General features: G+C 38.9%; 1 protein-coding gene across 1 annotated transcript in view; it reads left to right on the forward strand.

Moving 5' to 3' along the window:
• The window catches only part of LOC134223034 (peroxidasin homolog), a 491,869-nt gene that overhangs the window by 402,649 nt on the left and 68,674 nt on the right, over positions 1-20,546 (forward strand). Inside the window, exons 8-9 of the mRNA XM_062702172.1 lie at positions 8,200-8,321; positions 20,315-20,495. Of these exons, the coding sequence (XP_062558156.1) occupies positions 8,200-8,321; positions 20,315-20,495 (303 nt within the window). The remainder of the gene's footprint in view (positions 1-8,199; positions 8,322-20,314; positions 20,496-20,546) is intronic.

Genomic DNA, 20,546 nt, shown 5'->3' on the forward strand with positions numbered 1-20,546 from the left:
TTTTAATACTGCAATCAATAGCTTTCATGTTGTTTAGTTGATTGCGCTATTCAAATTAATTCATGAAAAAATGTTACTTAGGTCCTTTTGAAAAGTTAAGCGAGAATTTCTCTTTTTCTAGTTCTTATTCTTCTAGTTCCATTCTTATTAGTTGTTTTATGGTTGCTGCATCTAGCTTAGAAACTGTGCCAATAGGGATAGAGGTGATGGTTTCGAAATTATTAACACTAAAGTTCCCCCCAAGCGTGGTAGACTTTGATTTGTGGTTAAGATTTAAATAGTTGTTTTATTGTTTTTAGAACTGTACAGACCTGGTTCTATGATTGCCGATTTACTGAGTTTTTGAAAAGTTGGAACTAGCCTGTCCCCATTAGATTTTGTGTTAATTTCCATCTGAAAGGCGTTCAATTTTTTTGCGGGGAAATATTTTTTGAAAGATAGGATAACATTAGCGATTTCTATGGTCTCCTTGTTGTAATCTATTCTAGCTTTGTTCTCTGCCAAAAATTGTGAGCCAATAATCCCGTCGAAGAAGTCATGGAATCTGTGTTCATAGTATGTTTGGGTTGGAATGTTTTTGTCAATGAGATTGACTTTCCCTTTACTAATAATAGTGTAATTCCCAGAGATGTTTTTTATTTGTGTATTTTTCTTTTGCTTGCAATTTGTAAGAATACCTGGCCGGATAATGTTCTTGTTTGCCCCTGTATCTATCAGTAGTTTTATGGTTGTGGCTGGTTAGGAATGGTAAATAGTTTAGGTTCTGTTGTCGCCCTGTTGAACCCAACAAAAATTTACGTCGATATTTTTGTCCTCGCTTTCAGAATGTGATGATTTCTCATCTTCTGAGAGTTCATTATTATGAATTTGTTTCTTATTCAAAGTAATTCGTGATTTTGTTGATCCTAATTCCATTTTTCTGTTTTATTCTTATAATCCTGGTTTCCTGAATGTATTTTCATTCTTGTTTTCGTAACTTCTGTTTTCCTTCGATTCTCGGTTTTGATAATATTTCGGTTGTTTGAAATTTTCCATTTGGGAAGCTGTCTCTTCCTTGCTCTTAAACTTGCATACAAAGGCGTATGCTGCCTCCATATCTTCAGGCCCTGCCGCCTGAGCGTAGCTCTTTCAAGCCATCGAGAAAAGCTGCTAATGCATCCTCCTCAATAAATGCATTTATTGCATCCCAATTATCCCTGTATTTGGGTTTTTGCTTAGCTAAGGATTTAATATTTTGCACTATCTCTTTACATCGATTGTAATACTTGTGCACGGTCATGTTTTCTTTCATCTTATTTTGCCATAACTGGCTTTTGTAGTACGTGAGCTCCTGACGGTCGCCCAGTGCGCTAGTTAAAATGACTTTAATGTCATCAAATTTCTGAGGATTGCCGGTCAAGCAGATTATGTTTTTGTCCTTGCCCTCAATTTTGTTAATCACAGCGGTCGTATAAATATTTAATTGACAATCTGTGACGAGCGTTTTAAAAACATTTAGCGTGTTTTCTGCTGTAGATAACCACTCTGATAATTGTTTGCGATTTCCGTCAAAACGTGGAATAGCTTTAATAGGATCGGGAATTTTGAATAAATGTTCAATACTGCCCATCGCAACGTTTTGTTGTGCTGGTGAAGCACCGTTACTGCCACTCTGGTTTGTCTGTAACAAGGCTTTGAGTGTGTTTTGTTGTTTCTTTTGCGTTTCCGCTAGGTTGTGCATCATTTGAACCAAGCTATTAATGTCCATGGTGACTTGCTCCATGTTTTCCTCTGGTGCGTTCGTATTGTCGATGAACAATGAACTTAACAGAGGGATTTCAGTGTGCAGAGGGATGTGTGAATATTCCTCAGAGCAGTCGGATGAGACTTCCTCCTCTGTTTCTGAGTTTTGCCCTGACAGAAGTAATAGTTCCCTAGTCCTCTTAAGGCCACTCCTGATAGAATCCAAGTTTCAAAGTGCTCGCGTTTTCGGGGGCACACCACTCGATACGGAGGCGGCGGACAACTGTCATTTCTGTTGATTCAGCTTTGCTGCGTCGTAGCATGCGTGAAATAATAAAAATGACAGTTGTGCGTTGCTTCCGTATCGAGTGGTGTGCCCCCGAAAACGCGAGCACTTTGAAACTTGGATTCTGTCAGGAGTGACTTTAAGGCGGACTTATTTTAGGAAATTTAGGCATTCAGCCTGTACTATACGATTTAAAAAAAAATGTGTCGTTTGGTTTATCTAGTAGTTTCCTCACAACGGTATAAAGGTACACCTATCTTGTAGTATGTAGCCTTTCTACCAAAAAAACCTATCTTGTGGTGCTCTTTTGGGACGTGAGCAAAAGTTTTCCGCTAATTTCGTTGTTTCACTTTTGAAATTAAGCAAGGAAAGATTGTATACTCACGATTTATTGCAGGTTCCGGGCTGACGATGCTGGTACTCCAGGTGTAGTGTGGCGGGGGATGCTCAACTCCGAACGACGGTTTTCAGTTTAACCTTTGATGTCGCGGATGCTTTCACTTTCAATAAGCACTAGAGTCACAAGTGTTCTTATCTCGAGCTATCGCGGGATCACTACGTAATTGACTATTTGTCAAATTACTACCACTGTTTTAACACACTTTCACTTCAGCCGGTCCCGAAGGCTACGCCAATTATAGCAGTCGTTTACCGAATGTCAAAAAAATATAATTTATTTACTCAATAAAAATCACTTAAGTTAAATTACACGTTATTACTCCTCACTTCAAACTAGAACTAACTGATCCCTGCTTCCAGTGGTCACTTCATTCCTGTCGATTAAGCATTTCACCTATTCTGCTGATGATGCGCTGATCGATGAACCTCGTTCGATTCCGCTCGCCGTTGTTGCTATCCGAAGCGGTCGCGTGGTGTGTTGAGCTGCTACGCGGCATGTGAGTTTGAAACGTTGCAGTTTTACCTGGCCTGGTGTACCATGATTATAAATATGACTGTGGACTGGCGGATGCACGATGCCACCCAGACCCACCAGCCAATTGAATATTTTTAGAAAATTTAAATATATACGCCAAAATTTCTCCGCAAAAAAACCCAATTTTTGCGAATATTATAATTTTTGGAAAAATTCCGAAAGAGTTTCTATATGCATTTTCGTTAGACCTTCTACAGAAATTCGCGATGTTTTTCAGTAAATTTCGTAGAAATTTCTTAAGGCATTACAGAAATATCTCATGAAGCAATTTCCAATGGAATCACTACTTAAGGAATTTCCGAAAGAACTCGTGATAAAAAATATTTTTATAGAATGGAATACCTACAATAATTTCCAAAGGAATCTCTGATTCCCGAAGGTGTTCCAAAAGGAATTTCCGAATATATTGTTAAAGAAGTTTTCAAAGGAGTTCCTAAAAAAATTTTCAAAAGTATTTCCAAAGGAATTTCGAATTGAATGAATTTACAAAAGAATAATACTGCAGAAATATTATAGTTAACAAGGGGATTTCCAAAGGAACACGTGAATGAATTTTCAAATGAATCCCTGAAGGAATTTCTGGGGAATGTTCAAAGGAATTCTTGGAAAAATTTAAGAAAGTCATCCGCGATTTTCGCTAAGTATTTTAAGGAACCGCGAATATGGCGACTAGACGAGATAATCCCCGACAATTCCGCGAAATTCGCGAAATCCGTGCCTAGAAATAAAAGAAGTCGACCGAAATCTAACCTGGCAACAGGTTAAAGCGATAGCCGGGCATCGCTCAGGATGGAGATCTTTCAAGTCGGCCCTTTGCACCACCGGAGGTGTACAGGATCCATAAGTAAGTTAAGTTAAGTGCCTGTTGTAACTGCCCTGCATTTTCGGCAAAATAATTTTAGACTAGATGGGCTTCAGCCAGATGATTTGTTTGGATTGTTTTTATGGATTTCAATGGGAAATCCTTCGAAATTTACACTCGAAGTTTTTTATTTTTTTGAAATTTCAACGATAAATTGTATGGAATCTTAAAGAAAATCATTGATATTACAACGAAAAATTATCTGGAGTACTATAGTGATGCTCTAAGCATCAATCGGGAAAATTTACGAAAATTCTACTGAATCTACGGAATTTTCACTGAAAGTTTTTCAGATTTCTTCAAATTTGAATCGGCGTGAAAAATTATAGACCACTGGCGTGACGAATTTCAAACGGCGGCGCGCCGAGGCAAGAATGTTGGCGGCGGCGGCGTGCCAAAAACTGTCGGCAGCGGCGACGTGGCGCATCGGCACACACCTCTAGTGCCGATGGGCCGGGTTAGGCAATGTGACTGTCAGAGCATTTTGATTATTCATATGAACATTAATGAACACTCACACATTCACCATCGAACGCGCATTAATTCTAAAACATAAAACATAAAACATAAAACATAAAACATAAAACATAAAACATAAAACATAAAACATAAAACATAAAACATAAAACATAAAACATAAAACATAAAACATAAAACATAAAACATAAAACATAAAACATAAAACATAAAACATAAAACATAAAACATAAAACATAAAACATAAAACATAAAACATAAAACATAAAACATAAAACATAAAACATGGAATTTCAAAGATTTTTCCAAGGAAGTTTAAATAAAATTACTGTAGGGACACGGCAGGTATTTCCGTCCATCGTAGGGGCTAAAACCAACGAAAGCAACGTACATTTCCTAGAACTCCACTATAGCAGAACGTTTCTCCTGAGCTTACGATTCGGTACGTACGAGTATTACAAAAAAGCGTCTCTTTTATTGGTTTTCGAGACTATGACGAACAGACGAAAATACTCTCCGTGTCCCTACAAATTAAAAGAGGGAGTTCGACAACATTTCTTTCGAAAGTTCTGAATATATTTCTGTTATTATTATTTATTTATTCAGACTAAGGCCAAACTGGCCTGTGCGGTATATAAGAGTCTCCTCCATTCGGCTCGGTCCATGGCTACACGTCGCCAACCACGCAGTCTACGGAGGGTCCGCAAGTCATCTTCCACCCACTGCGCACCTCGCCTTCTTGTGCCCGTCGGAACGTTGTCGAGAACCATTTTCACCGGGTTACTGTCCGACATTCTGGCTACGTGCCCGGCCCACCGCAGTCGTCCGATTTTCGTGGTGTGAACGATGGATGGTTCTCCCAGCAGCTCATGCAACTCGTGTTTCATTCGCCTCCTCCACGTACCGTCCGCCATCTGCATCCCACCATAGATGGTACGAAGCACTTTCCTTTCGACTCCAAGTGCGCGTTGGTCCTCCACGAGCATCGTCCAGGTCTCTTGTCCGTTATAATAACTATGTCGTCGGCGAAGCCAAATAGCTGGACGGACTCATTGGAAATTGTACCACTCGTGGTAATCCCTTCTCTTCGTATTACCCCGTTCCAAAGCGATGTTGAATAGCAGAAACGAAAGACCGTCACCTTGCCTTAATACTCTGCGCGTTTCGAAGGGACTCGAGAATGCCCCTGAAACTCGAACTACGCACATCACCCGATCCATCGTCGCTTTGATCAACCGTGTCAGTTTATCCGAAAATCCGTGTTCGTGCATTAGCTACCATAGCTGGTCTTTTTATTCGTCGCCTAGGTCTTTGCCGATTATATCGAGTTGCATTATCTCTTATATTGTTCGTAATTATTGGTTTTCTAGGCGGCTTATTCTGCCTGCGCAAACCTCCTGTCTCGTCGGAGGGCCGTCGTGTCAGGGCTGTTTAGCGTTTATTAACTGCGAGCTTTCTAAGCCAGGTTACCATTTTTGCATTCGTATATCATGAGGCTAACACGATGATACTTTTATGCCCAAGGAAGTCGAGGCAATTTCCAATCCGAAAATTCCCTAGACCGGCACCGGGAATCGAACCCAGCCACCCTCAGCATGGTCTTGCTTTGTAGCCGCGCGTCTTACCGCACGGCTAAGGGTGAAGCCAGAGTAAACGCGACGTGCGATGCGACGCGACGCGACAGTGCAATTTGACAGCCTGTTGATAATGATTGTTATTCTTTTACGTGAGTCGCGTCGCGTCGCATCGCGGAGGGCCCCTGCTTATATGTATTAAATGGCACGTTTGATATAGGCGGAAATCAAACCTTCGTAGATGGAAGTCTCATTTATGAAATAGAAATTTGAAATTGGCTTCAAGTGTTGATAAATCGCCGAGAATTGTAACAGCGACATTGATTTTAGTTCAGAAATCAAGAAAAGGAGTCCAAATGAAGTTGGTTACGCTTTAGCTTCCCGAATAAGTTCTATATCGTAACAGCTTGTGAAAAATGTCTATCAATGTTCATATTTCCCTTTGGATTCACTTTGCCACTTTATAGAAAGTGCTAGGAGTAAGTGAGATATTCCTCTTAGCTTATTGCGCATGAACCCTGATAATGATTCTTGCTAGCACTTAGAGTTTAGGACAATAACTTGTTGCGAGTTGTGTTTACTCTGATAATTGAAATATTTTATTGGTCAGTTCTACTGATAATCGGACGATAATAGAAAATCATCAGATTGAAAACCGCCCTAGCGAACAAGTATGAAACGATAGAGTGTAAATAGGGGGCATGGAGACCATCTATTGAACAGCACATCAATCGAAGCGTGAATCTTTTTGACTAACGTCCTGTTCGTGGACGGCTTGGATAGTCGTATGGAAACCACCTTTCACACTCTATCGTTCCATACTTCATACGGCTTTCAATCTGATGATTTTCAATTATCTTTCGATAATCAACTCCCTCATACTTTGAGTAGAACTGACCGATAAAGCCGATAAACGAATCATTCTTTACTCTGATATTTATAAGAGAAGACATTTTCGTTGTCGTTGGCAATAGTTTAGTTTTACATTCGCTGTTCTTGTTTGGCAGAAAGTTCAAATAAAGTAGCTGGTTGGCATTTCAAAGCTATCAAACAGAATTATGGCTTATGTTCCTACTTCACTAGCTTTCCCAAAAGATCCTCAAATATGAACCGTTCATAAGGATTGTCCCAGCAATTTAAAATACGTGCAGATTTTGTGAGTTATGTTCTTGATCGGGACTCAAAATTTGACATTCGGAACGTTGAATATTGTAAATACCGCCAACGGGGGTGTCATTGGGCCAAAATGTAGTATGCTCCAAGAAAATGTTACAAAGCTCTAGTAGTTAACATTGGAATCAAGTTTTTATTAGTTTGGTACAAGCTTGAATAATAAATTTACCGCTGTGTGGGAAAAAAATAATGAATTATGGAAATTCTTCAAAGTTATATGTTGTTCAAAATTGGCCCATTCTCACCCCGCACAGGGGGTGACATTGGGCCAAATGAAATAGTTCAGCGGTGACGATGGAACGATTCAATCGTTCATTCAAAATAATTGCCTACATTACGGCTCTTACCAACTATGTATGGCAAATCAACTGAAGGCTTGGCCCAATCTCACCCCTTTTTTTGCGTGCATTGCTCGTTGCTACGAAAAACCAGAACCGTTATATAAATATTAATATAATTCTATAAAACAACAACAGATTATCGTAACATGACAACCAGGTATCCATCGATCTAAATATTAGTTATGAAATAGATTTGTGGGACATTACTGAAACTATTTTAATACGGATTCATTTGCTCAATAGTTTTACATTCAAATTCATTATCGTACGAGGACAATTAGTTCTTGGAATTTGTTTTGTGATTTCCTAGATATGAAATTTAATATAATTTCGAACCGTTTGAAGTTGTCATCGAAAATCGTAACAGTTTCTGAGATATTAGGAGTGGAAACATTTTTCGTTTTTGGCCCAATCTTACCACCTAGGCCCAATGTCACCCCGAACGACGGTACCGAAAAGATTCCACAGCCAACATCTGGACTAGTAAATTTGACAAGAAGTACTCGATTCCAAATTCATGAGTTACCGATGGAAAACAATTTTGATGCTGCGGTAGCATTGTCAGAAGTGATAATATTATTGAAAAGAACTTATGAACCGAACTATAAGCCCCATTGTAGAGTTTTGGTTTCACTTTGAATGTCGACCAAGCTGCAAATTCGAAACAATTAAAAAATCATCAAAAGTGGATGTAATTTTAACAATGTTATTATTCTACCATACTGTTAAAAAATTAATCTACTCTTACAAAATCAACTCGACCAATATTTTTCCATCCGACGCTAATCCTTCTCATTACGTTCTCCCATTTCCATATCCATCCAATACAGATGCTGTGGTACCAGAACTCGTTCCTTTTGGATCCCACCGACCGGCGTGCCATGTACTCCAAGGGCGACAAATACACGCTGAACATTCGCAACTTTCAGCAGTCCGACTTTGGCAACTACAGGTAAGTGCTTCGGAAGCACCTGCTGCTTTCATCAAACTCATCGTCGCCATGACTTAATTTGCAGCCGAGCTGCTACCACAGTTGCAATCAAATAATGTGCTGCTGGTTGGACAGCCCCGTACTTTCAAGTGGAGACCAGCTTATGCTTCTAGGACTGATTAGAGGGTGGCTGTAAAGACCACCTGACAGATGTACTTTTGAACACTTGAAGCTGATTAGAATAAATCTATTTTTGATTGTCGACTTTTTTAATTACCAGAGGTTTGAACCAATCGATTTGTGATTTAACAATGCTAAACAGTTTACTTTTTGTACACTTCAGTTTTGCAGCTTTGTGCTCACTGTGTACTTTAATATTTCTGAACACTGATGGATGAATGCGAAAAAGGTTTGCTTGGTTTAGAACTTTGCCTTGGGCTAACCTTTTTTGTATTTAATCATCATGCCTAGAGGCGTCAAGAAATGTCCAGCAATTCCATTGTTAATTATGAGATTCATCTTCAACAAAAATTATGAGGAAAAAGACATGGTTTGAGAATAAAATAATAAAATAAAAGCACATCCTCTTTAAAAAAAAGTTTTCCAATATGTGTATCCATTCAAACAGCCAGTTGAAAATGAGTTTTTCAAGAAACATTTTAAACGATCGGTTTGCTTCCCTTATCCCGTAAAACTTTCTCGTTCGTTTGGGACTCCTCTGCTATCATTTAAACTAGCAATTCTAATTGACGAACGCTTCTCATTTCCCCCGCAGTTGACAATATCGCCTGCGTAGATGCTGATTCATTTTCTCCTACCAGCAAACTTCTTCGACAAAGATGAACTTCCTTAAATAGCGCTTTCCACCGTATCGTCGTCGATTGCCAGCGCCTATCAGAGGTGGTTCCCCCCTTTCGTTCGTCAAATGTAATTCCCACATTCTCATCATTCCCAGAATCCCAACTCCTGGTTGGGTTTCGGTTTCCGTTACGGCTTTGCTTGAGCGACGGTTCAATTCATCCACTCATTATCATCGCCATCATCTTGGCATCCTTCCGTACTGCCAACTTCAGTGCTTCATCATGATCCGGCCTTTCCGTGCTGCTCAAGGCCGGTACGGGGCGGCGGCAGAAGGTACAACTGCTCCATCTTCATCGTCGTCATTAAAACTTTTCCGCAGAGAGCCTGGGAAAAGTTTGCTGTAAAATCTGAACCGCAGGGAAAATTAGTGTTGGCTTTCTTGAAATTGCTGCGAAATGATGAGTGCCCCCTTTTTGCTAGAGGATGGAACAGAAGGACGGCCGACTGCTATTATGTGCTGACTTTGCGACTAAATTGGTGGGTGTACAGATTTGTTCTCTCCCCTGGAGGATTTTTGCTGCCGTGTTGATGGTGCCTCGGAGATATGACGCTGAAGTACAGTAAATGGAATATACCTAAGTTTTGCTTGATGATGTTTTGATTAAGAGAAGTGAATCAAACAGTAGCACGGAAGCACAGAAACTTGAAATATAATCAAATGGTTTTTAAAATAATTCATATCTACATTAGTTTTAAGAAAGATTGAAAAATTTGATAGCTTTTTAGTGAAATGTGTTGCATTGTCATGCGTAGCCTGTAAATACTACGTACTAAAAAATAACGGTAAACAAAACGCTAACAAACTGAGTGAACTTCGGATGTTTGTAAAAATCGAGTAGATCCCGATCATGTGTAGTTCTGTCACGAAATTATAAAAATTAAATTGATTTAATATTCGTTCAACTTGTGTTACAAAAAAGGCATTCCCAAGGAATCAACGTCTTCCTGAAATTTCGTTATCGCTGACTAGCCATCAAAATCTAATAACATCACCACGGAACCCCACCCCAACCATTCAATTCTGACAAAATTTACCATTTATCGATTTTCGCACGCCTCCAATTGCAGCAGCAAAGCACGACGGCTAGCGCGCAGACAGGCTGCAAATCCGCCACCCCGACCTCGGAGATTTACGACGTGCTCCAGCATGCTTCACTCCGGCGGCCGATCCGGATTATCCGCAAATTGAGAATTCATATCGACGTTAATGATACTTATTACACTTGAATGGTGCTGTAAATCCAGTTCATTTCACGCCCCGTGCTTCCTTTCAGGATCGGCTTACACACCCTCCGAGCCCCAAGCCAATTGAGTTCCGTTTTGCTTGCGCCTTTGACTGCACCACTACATCCTGATGATTCGCGTCCTGGATGGTGTTCTACGCCTAGGAGACGGCTTTCAATGAATGGCAGCGGATGATTTATGAGCAGAAAAAGTTGAATTGAAATTTACATGATTACGCTAAGTACTATCATAAAGACGGTTCGTGTTGGGGAGCAAAAAAGCCGGTTGTCGGAACCGAGCCATCATGATAATGCCTGCTGCTCCGGCCAACAACTCCAGCTCAAGCGGGATCGGCTTCCGTGATGGGAATTATAAAGGGAAATCTGGGGGGGTGAGGGCGAAACGACTGCACCATTCATCCATCCGAAGCCGGCAAACTATAAGAAGATAATAAATCCTTATTTCCGTGTGATTTATTGTGAAGAAAATTGAAAGTTGCGAACACAAAAGTGGAAGTAAGTTTGCCATCCAGTCCGTTGTGCCGTCGCAGGATAGTTGATAGTGCTGCGAAAGGTACACGAGGTGTGACAAGTGGAACCGAGGTTTTATCAAGACCACTGAATTTGTGATAGGCCAACTTACTATACTGAGAGTTGAGACACGTAGGATAATAAACTCATTCGGAGAGGTTGTCTTCTGTTTGCACGCAAGTGATAAGAAGCTTATAATCCTGAGCGGGGCTACCGGATGTGCCATTGGTGGGAGAGGGGTGAACTAATCTTTCAGTAAGAATGATGATCGGTCTTGGGCTCGGTACTTAATTTACTTTGTTAGTTCAAGATACGTAGGCCGAAGTATTTACCAATACAATATTCATTTTTTTCTCTTTCATCCAAAGCCTAGTTTCCTTTTTACAGGTTGTTTGACACTGTAAAATTGGTATCACCACTGTAAGAAAACATTGTACCTTCTGTAGTACACTCTATTTTTACGTCATGACGTAAAAAGATTTTTTGCTAAAATGTCTAGTATTTCACTTAATTAATTGATCGTTGGATGCTTTTAAATACATTTGCGTTTCACATCAGGTATTTTAAGATCTCTCAAAATCCAGGCATATGAGATGTTATAAGATCTCCAAATTGACCTGGAGTTTGAATCAAATGTTCTAATGAATCAACCACGGCTTCCATGGTGCCCCAGCCGCGGCATCAACCCAATTATGTCCTCCGATTATTTATCGTTCATTTATGTCTCAAATCCAGGCATATGAGATGTTTTAAGATTTCCAAATTGTCCTGGAGTTTGAATCAGAACCAATCAGAACCAAGGCATCCATGATGTCCACAGCCGCGGCGTCAACCCATTTTTTTCGTCTGAGTATTAGTCTTTCACTTGCGGCTCAAAGTTTAGTATGCAAGATGTTGTAAAATCTCCCAATTGTTATGGAGTTTGAATCAAATGGTCTACCGAATCAACCAAAGCTTCCACGATGTCCTCAGCCGCGGTGTTAACTTAATTTTGTCTTCAGACTTATGCAGGCATATGAGAGGTTATAGAATCTCCAAATTGTCCTGCAGTTTAAATCAAATGGTCTATTGAATCACCCAAAGCCTTCATGATGTCCTAAGCCGTGGTATCAACTCAATTATGTTCTCCGAGTATTTGTCTTTCACTTGCGTCTCAAAACAAAACATATGAGGTGTTGTAAGATGTCCAAATTGTTCTGGAGTTTGAATCAAATTGTCTACCGAATCAAACAAGGGTGCGGATAGCAAAACGATCGCCCGGTCACCGAAATTTTGTTCTGCATTGTGCGGGTGAGTAAGTTAATCAGAAAGTGAAATTTTAGTTCGCATCCAGTTGTGTAGTGCGGTCGATAATTAAAATAATTGGCGTTCGTTTGATTGTTTTTGTTTTCAATCCAACTACACGCTTTACACGGCAGACCGTTTACTTGCCATACTCCCCTCCCCATAAATCCAACATCCCAGTGATTTCTCGTGGAAGTGCGGATAACTCGTCGGCTTCTAGCAAAGCGAGTATCACATCAACAATTTCCTATTCTTTTTTGACCTGCATTTGGACACGGCCGGCGCTGGTATTGCTTAATTTTGGGTCACCAGTTCTTACACATTGAAGATGATGTTAGTCCCAAACTTCATCTGTTGGTTCTCTGTGTAATTACAGCTGACCTGGCAATAACGGAGTAGCAACCGTGGGCGGTCAATCAAACCGAATCAAACAGGGCTTTTACGTTGTCCCCAGCCGCGGTGTCAACCCAATTTTGTCTTTTGAGTATTAGTTTTTCACTTGCGTCTCAATTTTTAGCATGTAAGATGTTGTATCAAATGGTCTACCAAATCAACCAAGGCTTCCATGATGTCTTCAGTCGGGGTATCAACTCAATTACATTCCCCGAGTATTTGTCTTTCACTTGTCTCAAATCAAGCATATGAGGTGTTGTAAGATCTCAAAGTTGTCCGGGAGTTTGGATAGCTTGCGAATTACGTCTCAAATTCAAAAAAGTTTTAGCTTATCGAAAGAGCCGAAAAATAGCGTCGTCAATAATCCATCACAGTCGAAAGCAACAATCAATGCGACACAAGATACATACTCATTACTCATGCAATGGCGGGCATAGACAAGCTTTCAATTAATAACCCAGGAAATGCTAATAGAATACTGAAAAGCAGACCAAGTTCCAGTTGGAAGAATATCGGCACTAACATTTCAAAAGGACTAAAATGATTTTGTAAACAAGAGCTTGTCACATCGTCACAAACCATCCTTCCCTTTCCTCAGCATTCGCAAGGACGTGGCCAGGACAGATCTCGACTATTGGAGAGTACATTGCTTCCATCTAAGAGTTAGTGATTAGTCCCAAATCAATATCTGTGGTAACGGATGAAAGTGATGCTACTCTCATACAATAATCTTGGCTTGTACCACCTACGAATTTGTGCGAACTGCTAAATGCTAATGCTAATGCTAATGCTAAGAGCTTGTCACATCGCTGGTGGGGTAATTTGAGCCCCCCCCCCCCACAATCCAACACCACTGATGCAAGCACCGAATCCTCTTCTTTCATCAAATGGCGCTGGATTGCGTGGGTGGGCACAAATTAGCACACCAGTGACGTGAGAAGCTCTTGTTTACAAAAGCAGTTTCGCCGTTTTGAAATGTTGGTGCCGATATATTGGAGCTTTAAGTGACGGAAACCCCAAGTAACCATCAGCATTATATTTCGCTATATGAGCCAGTATAAAGCATGTTTGCACTGTGACAGCGTTATAGTCTCACCTACGAATTTTTTAAATGCTTAGTGTTACCTGGAAAATCTACTGCTGCGGCGGTAGACCACAAGTTCTGTACTCAAGGACGGTTTAGATAACAGGATGTCCCAAAACTATCTTACCATGTCTCCTGGTCTTTTTTTATTATCTTTATTAAGGAGACTTTCAGCCCTAGGCTGACTCGTCTCCGGAACTCTCCTGGTCTTCATGAATATGTTATGGATATGATCGAATTCATATCCAAACTTCTAGTGACGAGAAAAGCTAGTGTCGTGGCTGTAGATCGCAAGTTCTGAAGTCAAGAACAGTTTGGATGACACAGGATATCCCAAACCCATCTAACCATGTCTCCTGATCTCCACAAATAGATTATGGATATAGTTGAATGCATATCCAAGCTTGAAGCGACGAAAAAAGCTAGAGTGGTGACTGTAGATCGCAAACTCTGAACTCAAGGGTGGTTTGGATAACTCAGTATGTCCCACAACCATCTAACCATGTCTTCTTGTCCTCTGAAATATGTTATGGACATGGCTGAATACATATCCAAGCTTCTAGTGCCGAGAAGAAGCTAGTGGCTGTAGATCAAAAATTCTTAACTCAAAGATGGTTTCGATGGCCCAGGATGTTTCAAAACCATCTGACCATGTCTTCTGATCTTCATGAATATGTTATGAATATGGTTGAATACATATCTAAAATTGGAGCGACGAAAAAAGCTAGAGTGCTGGCTAAAGTTCGCAAGTTCTGAATCTAAGAACGGTTTGGATGGCTCAGGACATGTCCCAAAACCATCTGACCATGTGATTGTCAAGAATATGTTACAAACATGTTTGAATACATAATCAAGCTTGGAGTGACGAAAAGAGCTCGCATGGTAACTGCAAATCGCACGTTCTGGATTCAATGCTAGTTTAAATATATTTTTCAACTTGTTTTGTCATTTCTCCATTATTAATCACGAAAACAAATGCAACTCAAATTTGCTGGGTAATACCGCTTAGAGAATTTTGGGCCTGAAAATGTTAAAATAATGGAATGGCTATTATGTACGTATTATTATTCCCCATTTGATTTACGTATTCCATTTCCTCATGTTCCAGGCGCCTATTATGAACCTCATTTTGTGCTGGTAATGGACCCTTTGGGGTGTTCACATTTATGAATTAGTTAATAAGATTAAATATCAGTATCCAGCCAGGATTTGAAGAAATCGCTTTCATTAGATAACGAACAATGATAAAAGAGAGGCAAAAACTGTTATAACTAGCCATAAAAACAAGTTTATCAAATAAGTATAGGGGAACAGGTGGTAAAACGAACGCGTTAAGCCCTTGCGTTGAATTAAATATTCAAACGAGGATAATTTGCTAGTTTTACCACTAAGTCCAACAATTTAATTTATATTCTTATTACATTGAACAATTTTTTTGCTAACAAACATTGTTTTATATAATTTTTCTTCGGAATAAAAAACATTGAAATTTCGTTTGTATAATAATACTGAAAGCGTAACAGCCAAATTTGATTCCTTCTGATTCTTCGTCTACATATATAGCTATGTATGTGGATGAAGAATCAGAAGCAATAAATTTTGGCTGTTACGCCCTTTTCAAATGTTGGTCTAGACTTGTACAATAATAGTGCGGGTAAAATGAACATCGCTTCCAAAACCCTTTTGAAACATTTAATTTTCATTTTTTAACTATCCAGCACCGTAAATATAATCAATTAAGACTACAAGAGCCTTCAAAAAAAATCTGGTACACCTTTTGGAAAGCTCCTAATTATCAAAATAATAAAAAAATTGAAATATCAGTTATTTTGAAATTAAATTTAGATATTCAAAGTTTTATCTTGGTTATTTGATATGGTTTATGTCTTGAACTTCCGCTTCACAACAATTTCTATCATAAATTATTGTAAGATTGATACAAGCATTCATTTTACCTGCATTAGGGTGGCTCAAAAAACACTTTTTCAAATTTTTCGATGGTCCGCTCTCTTATTCGGTTCTATTTGATGCCCTGGAGCTCTGCACAAAATTTCAGCCAAATCGGTCAACGTTTGGGCGGTGCTAAACTCGTTGAAAGTTTATATGGAAAAATGTATGCAGAAACATCCAAAAACAGTGATTTGCAGTTGGACGACACAATTTACGATCAAGAAGCATGATACTCATTAAGTTCTTGTAGAATTGAATACAGAATGTTATGCTGGAAACCGCGCGAAGATTAGAGTTTATTAGACAAAGATATTAGTATTTCACTGGAGTGTTGTGGGGGTGAATTTATTTCTTTTCAAAGGTAAAAGAAACGAAATTTGCTCAAACCCCACTTCAGAGAAATGCTAGTAACTTAGCCGGGCAAACTTTAATCTTCTCGCGGTTTTCTGCATAACATTCTGTATTAAATTCTTCAAGATCTGAAAGAGTATCATAGTTATTTATCGTAAGTTGTGCCGTCCAACTGCAATTCACTGTTTTTGGATGTTTCTGCATACATTTTTGCATATAAACTTCCAACGAGTTTAGCACCGCTCAAACGTTGACCAATTTGGCTGAAATTTTGCCCAGAGCCGAATAAGAGGGCGGCCCATAAAAAAATTGAAAAAAGTTTTTCCCATACTAATTTGAGCCACCCTAACCTGCATACATGCCATGTGATACATAACTCTTCCTAAAACGATGCAAACCAAACATTTTACTATTTGCCCCTGCAACATCTTTGTGAAGGTTTTCCTATTTGCTGTAGTTTGAACCTATGTTATGATGAATTTATTATGAATTAAAGCTCACGGAAAAATGGTTGAAAATTACATCAGGCCCTATTTTTACGGCCTAGTTTGATATTTTGCATAGTAAAAGTCACTCGTTCGGTCGCAAAACCAAAATATTAACTCAGGTACCTTATTTTATTTCGAGGAAAACTTGTGCAGGGTTAACATACGACTGAATAGTGTTTTAATCTAAATTTAGCCAACTGTTCATTTTACCACCTCTTCCCCTACAAGTGCGAAAAAACAGATCCGGATAGGTAGTCCCCACCGAGAAGTGATGATAGAACGCTCATTTTGTGTTGGTGACCTTTTTTACGCACAGCTGTTTAAACCAAGATGAAATGCGTCATCACAGCCAGTGCCCTCTGTGTTTGAAGCTTTTTAAAGCAAATTTACAATGGGGTAGAGCCTCCCGAATCAGTTTTTTTTATTATGACAGCTTGCGAAAAAAGTATCTCACGGTATGCCACATATCGTAGATGTACACAAAGATGATAAGGGAAGTTCCATAAAGTACGTCACGCAAAAATTGGCGATTTTCAACCCCCCCTCCCCCTTCGTCAAACTTTTTTTATTAAAACTCCAAAATTTTTGTATGAGTCGTCACGCTGCTCGGAACCCCCCTCCCCCTAGGAACGTAACGTTCTTTGTGGATGGCCCATAAGTGAAAAATTTTATCATTCTCTTCTGGATTCAATCCCTGATTCCATTCCAAAACTGTTGTACGGAACTACTATCCTAATAAGAAAAGCCACTTTACCCAGTGGAAATTCGCAGAAAATCTTTTCGGTTTTTATTTTGTGGGTCCATTATACGCACCGTTTTTATGTGCACACACACACACACATACACACAGCCAGATATTTGTTTAGCTCGACGAGCTGAGTCAATTGGTATATAACATCATGGTTCTCCGAGGCTTCTATAAAAAGTTTGATATTGTAGTGGAATGATAATCTTTTGGTGCAACTTTGTTGTAAGAGAAAGCCGAAAACAATCAGAAAGAAAAAAGAAGGGAAAATATAGATAAATTAAGACAGAAGGAAGACGGAAGAATAAAGAACGAAGAAGAAATGTGTGTGAATTGAAAAATGTAAAATAAATCCTCATTCCTTCCTGCTTCCTTCTTTCTTCTTCCTTCTTCCTTATTATTTTTTTCCTTTTGACTTTCTTCTTCTTTTTATCCCTTAAAAAGAAGAAGAAAGTCAAAAGGAATGAATATTAAGAAAGAAGGAAGAAGGCAAAAGGAATCAGGAAGGAATGAGGATTTTTTTCATAATTTTCAATTCTTACATCTTACGTATCACCTTTCACGTCTCACTTTTCAAATCTCACTTCTTACTTATCACTTCTCACTTCTCATTCTTCACTGGTTACTTCTCATTTTTCGCTTTTCACTTCTCACTTCTTTGTACTCACTTCTCGCTTTCCTCGTCTCACTTTTTACTTTTCACATCTCACTTGTCATTTCTATTTTCTCACTACTAACTTATCACTCCTCACGTTTTATTTGTCTCTTCTCACTTTACACTTTTCACTCCTCACGTCTTACTTCTCACTTATTACTTATCATTTCACAAGCATCAATTCTCACATTTCTCTTTTCATTTTTCAGTTTGTACTTTTGATTATTTATTTTTCACTTTTCTCTATCCATTTCTCACTTCTTATTTCTTATGAGATGTGAGAAATGTCTAATTCACTTTTTGGTATACACATGTAATTCAAATATTTATTATTTGTCCAAAAAACAAGATTAAGCCCAACCAAACAAGAAAATTTCCTATTATTTTTTATTTATTCAAAATAATTTGATTAAAAATTGTTTCGGAATATGACTTCCAAGTAGGGATTGAACTTTCATTTCATTATCATTTAGTATTCAGCCAACAACTCATTCCAGAGGCGGAATTCCGAAAAGTGTTGTATGGCGGACTTCTAGCGCTGATTCTCCTCTACAACTTTGTCTGAGGATACTTTACTCTATGTCTAATATTCACCGCGGGAAACGCTAGTATCTTTTAATATACTAAATGATAATAACACTTATTATCATTTAGTATATTGAGTGATAATAGCGTTTCACGCTGTGAATATTAGTCCGTAGTGAAATTCCGCCTGTGGAATGAGTTATTGGCTGAATACTAAATGATAATGAAATGATAAGTTCAATCCCTGCTTCCAAGAGCAAAAGTCCACGTGGACATTTGTCATACCTACCCAAGGATGTTATCGATCATTTAGAAATCTGCGTTCGATCATTAAGTAGTTTGTCAGTAAATCATTCCAGAGGGTAAATTTAAAAATGTTCTGTATGGTGGACTGCTAGTGTGAAGGTTTTTCTACAACTCTGCCTGTCAGGTCGATCTTTGAATTTAACTTATAAAGGAGCTATAGCGCTAGTACTAGTAGTTCATACTAAATGATAACAAAATTTCAATCATTTAGTTTAAGTTACTGCTACTGGAACTATAGCTCCATAATTAGTGAAATTCATGTATGGAACTGTTGGGTAGAGTTGTATATAAACCTTTGCACTAGAAGTCCACCATACAACACTTATTGAAATTTAGCCTCTGGAATGAGTAATTGACAAACTACTAAATGGTCGAACGCAGATTATTAAATGATCGATAACAACTTCATATAAATAAAAAAATTGTATGGGAAAAATCTCATATGGGGGAGGGGGATGAAAAACCCAGAAAAATGCGTCGTTTGTAACCTACAGGTACGATCTATACTCTTAAAACCAAACCAAGTCCGTTGGAATGAAAAACATGAAATATGAAATTCTCATCATTTGTTACAAATTTGGCTCATTTATACTATAAGTAAAAATAACAGTACGTTATTTAGGAGAGTTGTCCTTGCGAAACGATATTTTACGATTTTAAAACATTTTTTTGGATTGCTTTACAAAAGGATGAAATGTAGCTCCGTTACGCTTCTCTATATTTCATCCTTTTGAATCAAGTTCAAAATAGATTAAAGAACACTATATTAATTTATGTATGATAATAAATGTATGTGAAAGTCTCGTGTCAGTTATGATGTGGCTGGTGAACAGGTAGTACATAAGAGACTTCATGTTGGAAAGAAAACAACTGGCTGTTTTTTCAAATGCCGGTCGTCTGTAACAAAAATAATAAAAGGACCTCCACCATATGACCCCGGAATATTAGTGATTGTCCCAATAAAATTCCTTTCTTGTTGATATTGAGGCCACTCAAGAAACATTCGAAACACTGAACAACTGTGCTCCAGAGATAAGTTACTTATAGAACAAAATGAAATCAAATCAGTTTCTCGTAAAACTCGTAAAACCTTTTCGGCCAAACAACATCTTCCGTCATATTACCCGTTCGACAAACGACATTATCAGCTGTATGCCCCTCTGCGAAATTCCATGCTATTCTCGACAATCTCGAGTTAAAGCCTCTATTTATTAGATATGATTCACATTAACGTCTTATGACTATAGGTCATACGGTAGACTCCTACCCTTTTTTAATCAAAGTTCCATCTTTTCATTTAAATATAAGAATAACGGAATGGTCGTAATATTACCTCAAATGTTATCAGCAATGTCCTAGTAATTGAACCTTAACTACAGTTACATCTACTGCCGCTAGTAGCTTAATTGTCCCGTGTCCCATATTGATATGGATTTCGTGTCAATATTAGACAATGTCGTCAATCCCAAACTACGACATCAAGCACCGATTATATGGTCACGATACCGTGACAAACCAAACAATAGCATTCTCATATAATTGCTTCAACTATCAACAACTCAATTTTCACTCTCGACCTACTAACCCCGGGCATGTCTATCTTCCTTTCCCATTACAGCTGCGTGGCAGACAACGCCCTCGGTCGGACGAAAAAGTACATCGAAGTGTCGGGGCGGCCCGGTCCGGCGAACTTCCTCTCGCCCGCCTACAGCTCCCACCTCGATCGGTACAATCTGACGTACACGATCGAATCGATACCACCGTTGGACGAGATAAAACTCCTGTACCGGAAGCTAATGGTATGTTGATTGGCTGTCCCCAGCAGCAGCACGTTCTCGGGTAGCACCTAA

This window comes from Armigeres subalbatus, chromosome 3 (assembly GCF_024139115.2).
Source record: "Armigeres subalbatus isolate Guangzhou_Male chromosome 3, GZ_Asu_2, whole genome shotgun sequence".
Lineage (NCBI taxonomy): Eukaryota > Metazoa > Arthropoda > Insecta > Diptera > Culicidae > Armigeres > Armigeres subalbatus.